Genomic DNA, 6,000 nt, shown 5'->3' on the forward strand with positions numbered 1-6,000 from the left:
ATTGATTTCCCCCCACCGGTCCTTGGCAAGGTTGTTTGGGGTTGATTTTTCACTGTATATATACAGCAAGTGATCGATTGCATTTAAATAAGGCAAAATTAATCTATATCTCTTGGTATATATATTCATGGACTCCAAAGAGATCTTTCGCAGCTCGATTCATAGACCCTCTTTTTTCCCATAAACGTTACATTTTGATGTAATTTTGTTCAGGGACTGGAGAAATTGTTAAATAAGACCTTCCAGAAAAGCTCAGTTAGTAGGGAGGTCTTGTAGTGAACTTAAATGGATGCTCACCACTCCAGATTCACATGAAGAAGCCAGTTTACGTCTGGTTTACCATGGGTCAATCAGGTATCGCTGCTAACATTGATTGGTGCCTTCTGTGCATGAATAACATGGAGGCTCAACAGTGGTCAGTCCATGGTAGATATGCTGTCCATGTTTCTCTAATAATATTTGCTTCCATGGCTATTGTTTGGGTGTTGACTTTGCTGCTGGCTGCATATGTGATTGCAACTGCTTTATATCACTGTTGGCCGTGGTAGAGTGACCACCAAGAAATCCAGGATCTTTGGATAGACATGCCCAGGTGCCAATCATTGTTACAAGGAAAGACCATCTTCCATATTTTTTTGTCTTTTCAATTTATTATGACAGTAGAACACCGGAAGCAAAATAGCATCAAAGCATAAACCAGAGGACCTCTAATTCCCAGCCCCACCGATTAATATTTGTCTTCGCCAACTAAATCGAGTTTACATTTTTCTAGATAAATCATGGCAGATCAGAAGTTAAGGATGCTATGGGTTTACTAAGTGGATAAGCCAGTAATGCAAAAACAAATCACAGACTGTTAGCAAAATGGTAGCCTTGGCCAACTGGACAGGATCTTGAACCAGGATGAACCAGAGATTCACCAGCTCTCTACCATCCAGCAAAGAAAAAAAGGGGGGGACACTTCAGAGACATGGGTACTCTGTAAAATAAATAAATAAAAGTTAAACTGCAACCCTGGTTTAAATTAAGCTGGTTAAAAGCTATTGGCACCTAGTGCTTTTTTGGGGGGCAGGGGTACACATACCCCTAAATTTTGTGAATCTAAGTTTGGCCTCATTGTGGGGCAGTATTTCAATATGAGTAGGAAAATGAGAGTACCCCTAAATATTTGGGGGGGAGCACCCGTGATGGGGTGAGCTCCCGTTGCTTGGTCCCAGCTCCTGCCAACCTAGCAGTTCGAAAGCATGTCAAAGTGCAAGTAGATAAATAGGTACCGTTACAGCAGGAAGGTAAACGGCGTTTCCGTGTGCTGCTCTGGTTCGCCATGACCTGGAAGCTGTACGCCGGCTCCTTCGGCCAATAGAGCAAGATGAGCGCCGCAACCCCAGAGTCGGTCACGACTGGACCTAGTGGTCAGGGGTCCCTTTACCTTTACCTTTTACTGTTGGCACCAATAGGATTTAAGCAGCCAGTGTACATATTGGCAGCTGAAAGCTTGATTAATCTACTACTGTATAAACTGGGGAAATTCACCATCCCTGATTTCAGCTATAATTGGAATGTACGTGGGGATCAAGATAGTGTGGGGCATTTGCTTTGGTGGATAAGGGAACTGCAGAATGACAATTGGAAAGGCGGCACAAAATAGAAAATTTAAATGTTTGCATTACTATACAGATTAGCTGCGGTATTTTGAATTAGTGCATTTTCTTATCCAATCAGCTGATCTGCACAAATACCAGTATGTTTTCCATCATACCAGTTTGATGTTACCCATCTAGAGGTTTTCTAACCATCAAGCGTGTGTGTGTGTGATAAATAAGATAAATAAATAAATAACAGAGTACAAAACCCAATCTTACTAGTTAATTGGAAAACCATTTAAAATGCATCACCTAAGGCAACAGCCAAAGAACCAGAACTAGCCCTGCGCAAAGAGGGTTTGGAGTGCTCTGCAAGCAAACATTCTGTTTTAGTGACACTGACTCCAACATGAAATACTATCTCGTGGGGAAGCATTTCTGATTAAAAACCAATTTTAAAGCTCTCATTTTTAATCCGTGGTTAATGAAATCACCGGCCCGCCGCCACAATTAATCAAATAATAGTAATCTGCGTTATGGATCATATTTCAAGTAGCCCTCAGGGAAACTTTGCATCAGCACAAGGATTCCTCTTTGCACAAGGGAATGTTCTCCCTCCCCTTTCCCCTCACATGCCCCCTACAGCTGCTCTGTGGGAGGGTGCTGCGCATGTGCAGTGGCAGAGCTTCATTAACCGGCACCAGGGGCAGAGAGCAGGCGGGGGCGGGGCTGGCGCACGTTCTGGGGGCGTGGCGCGCCGCCCATATGGGCGTGGTGTGCGTTCTGGGGACGGGGACTGCCACCTGTGGGGCGGGGGTGGGGTGCCCAGCACGGGCGGGGGCAGCCGCGATGGCGCCCTCGGGATCGCGCTGCTCGGGGCGGAGCACCCCTATCACCCCTCCCTTCCTACGCCTCTGCACATGTGTGGGGTGGGGAGTAGGGAAAGTCCCATTGTGCAAGCAGAACTCGGTCCATTTCAAACATAGGTCCATCTAGCGCAGTATTGTCTACATTGACCGGAATTGGCTCACCTGGGCTTCAGACAGAGGTCTCTCCTAGCCTTACTCAGAGATGGTGGAAACTAACCTGGCACCTTCCGCATTCAAATCAGATGCTCTCCCTACTGAGCTAAGACCCTAAGTACCAAATATTACAGATTAAAAAAATTCAGTACCTTAGAGACCAACTAAGTTTGTTCTAGGTATAAGCTTTCATGTGCATGCACACTTCTTCAGATACACTAAAACAGATACACTTCTTCAGATACCGGTACTCTGAAACAATTAGTCCTACAGGAAAAAGCAAGGGATAGTATGCAGATGACCAAAAAAAACTTTAGCCTGTGTAATGAGGCAAGAATCCAATATCTCTATTCAGACCAGGTCTCTCCATAGTTTTCAGTTTAGTAATAAGTTGTAATTCAACAACTTCTCTTTCAAGTCTATTTCTGAAATTCTTTTGTAATAAGACAGCTGCTTTGAGATCTTGTATTGAATGTTATGGGAGATTGAAGTGCTCCTACTGGTTTCTCTGTCTTTTGATTCCTGGTGTCAGATTTATGTCCATTTATCCTTTGGCGTAGGGTTTGGCCTGTTTGTCCAATATAGAGAGCTGAAGGGCACTACTGGCATTTGATGGCATACACCATGTTAGAAGATGAGCAATTAAATAGGCCTGAGATGGTATGTTTGATGTTGTTGGGGCCAGTAATGGTGTTGTCTGGGTGTATATGGTAGCAAAATTAGCATCTGGGTTTATTGCAGGCTCTGGTACCAGTGTCCATGTTAAATCTGCCAACTTAGTTCCTGGATCTGCACACTGGAAGATGTAGGCACTAATGGTGTTCTTAGGGCGAAATTAGATGTGAGGATTCAGCCATATCCATATATCTGTTCAGCAGAAAGTGGTACCTTGCAAGATGAATGCCCTGCAAGACGAATTTTTCGCAAGACGAATGCGTCTTGCGATCTGATGGTGACTCGCAAGACGAATTCGTTTTGTGAAAAATTCATCTTGCAAATTGCGGTTTCCCATAGGAATGCATTGAAATTTAATTAATGCGTTCCTATGGGCAAAAAAAGAAATTTCAATGCATTCCTATAGGAAATCGTGATTTGCAAGACGAATTTTTCACAGAACGAATTAAATTCGTCTTGCGAGGCACCGCTGTATTTCATTTTTAAACATGTAATGGAACATGTAGGTCCATTGCTCCAAACATTTAATTATTTATTTTTTTGTATATGTGTGTGTGTGTAATATATATATTTAAAAATGAAATACATATATATATATATAAGGATTTTTTTGTGTTACAAAACAGATGGACAGGGAAAGGTACATCTATCATCTCCACTTTCAATTCATAGTTTCCCCCTATCTTTCCCCCCTCTCTTTGCCCCCAACCACAAGATGTCTATGATAAAAGCGTCTCTCGCTAAATGTAGATGTTCCAAGCATTTTAACCTCCCCACTCCCACCCCAACTCAGCTCACTTTAGTAAGAGAAACCAACCAAACATTAGGAAGAACTTTCTGACAGTCAGAGCTGTTCTACAGTGGAGTGGGACTACCTTGGAAGGTGGTGGACTCTCAACTGGAGGTCTTTAAAGAGAAGTTAGATGACCATCTGTCAGGGATTCTTTAGCTATGATTCCTGCATGGCAGGGGATTGGACTCCATGACCCTTGGCAGGGGCAGACTTTGGCAATTTTTCTTAGTGTGGCATCCTGTTTGAGGCCAAAATTTGACACCCCAAAAGGAACTTCTCAATTATGGATCTTCTCAACTTTGGGCTCCCTCAGCTCAGTGCCCTATGCGGGGGAAACTGCCTGCACTGCCCTAAATCTGACAAGGGATCCTTGGGATCCCTTCCAGCTCTACGATTCAATGATTCAATGAGTAGAGTGGTACCTTGGTTTACGAACTTAATCCATTCTGGAAGTCCGTTCTTAAACCAAAACCGTTCTTAAACCGAGGTGCGCTTTCCCTAATGAGGCCTCCCGCCGCCTCTACCCTTCCACCATTTGGTTCTTAGACCGAGGTAAAGTTCTCAAACCAAGACACTATTTCTGGTTTTGCGGAGTTTATAAACCAAATAGTTCTTAAACCGGACTGTTCTTAAACCGAGGTACAGTGGTACCTTGGGTTAAGAATTTAATTCGTTCCGGAGGTCCATTCTTAACCTGAAACTGTTCTTAACTTGAGGTACCACTTTAGCTAATGGGGCCTCCTGCTGCTGCTGTGCCACTGGAGCACGATTTCTGTTCTCATCCTGAAGCAAAGTTCTTAACCCGAGGTACTATTTCTGGGTTAATGGAGTCTGTAACCTGAAATGTCTGTAACCTGAAGCGTCTGTAATCTGAGGTACCACTGTACCACTGTATTGAAGCAAGGCAAGGAAAGTACAAAGCAACAGCGAGCAGTGAGGGAAGAAAGCAGAGGGGGGTCTCACTTGCCTTGCCTGCAGGATCCACTTAATGTAAAGCATAGGCAGGCACAGGCACACACACACACACACACACACACACACACACACACACACCAACTCTCACTTGATACATGAATGAAGCAGATACAGGAATAAATGCACATGTGCCCATCACATCTACTTTGGTCCCTAACAGTTACTTAATGATTATCTAGGCTCTTAGGCTGCTATCTCCAAATCACTTAAGCTTGCTTAAGCTTGACAATGGGACAAAAGTGGATCCTGTGAAGTATACTGCATTAAGAAGTCTGTATGATCGCTCTATAAGGAGCTAACTCAGACTGATACTTCTTATCCACCAACAGCCATGTAAGTGAGGTGCACAGGATTGCAGTCTTAATTCTTAATTCATGGACTCCTCTTCCTATGTTAGACAATCTAGAATATCCCATGAGTGTGGGGCTTCCATATAACAAAATCCCAGACAATGCTATTTACAAGTTGCTTGCAAGCAGGCTCATATTAGTTGTGCCTAGAGAATGCCATTGGCAGCTAAAGGGAGAAAAAATGCTTTCCTTTACCTGTGGAACGACATCCAGTGCTTTTGCGTTCTCCATCGCTTCTCCTTATTTCAGCAGTTTCCCACAAGAGTCCATTCTGTTGTTTATTTATGAAGAACACTTGCTTTCCCACAGTACAGCTTTTCCCTTTTCCCAGTCCGCTTCTCAGAAGTTCTCGACCAGAACAATTATTAATTAATTGACCATTTCTTCCTCGTATGTGCTCATATCTCAACGAGAAAGGGAAGTTACCCAGAGGGCTTCTGGTAAATAGCTATGAAGGGAGGGGAGGACGAAGCTTGTTTGCTTTATTTCTGGTTTCCCTTTTTGTTACTTCCTTTTAGTGGATATATCGGAGACATCATCTATTAATACACCCAGTTTTATTTGAAAGCAGTGCCTGTTGGTTGCTGGAGCAACATCTGAGT

At 43.5% G+C, this 6,000-nt stretch overlaps 1 protein-coding gene across 2 annotated transcripts in view; it reads right to left on the reverse strand.

Moving 5' to 3' along the window:
• The window catches only part of LOC118089204 (formin-F-like), an 85,063-nt gene extending 79,300 nt beyond the window's left edge, over positions 1-5,763 (reverse strand). For both annotated transcript variants that reach the window (XR_004693083.3, XM_035123679.3), the window contains exon 1: positions 5,594-5,763. Coding sequence is in view for 1 of the 2 variants with exons in the window: in XM_035123679.3 (XP_034979570.3) it covers positions 5,594-5,629 (36 nt within the window). In the remaining variant the exon portion in view is untranslated. The remainder of the gene's footprint in view (positions 1-5,593) is intronic.
• Positions 5,764-6,000: the final 237 nt, after the last annotated feature.

This window comes from Zootoca vivipara, chromosome 7, assembly GCF_965207765.1.
Source record: "Zootoca vivipara chromosome 7, rZooViv2.hap1.1, whole genome shotgun sequence".
Lineage (NCBI taxonomy): Eukaryota > Metazoa > Chordata > Lepidosauria > Squamata > Lacertidae > Zootoca > Zootoca vivipara.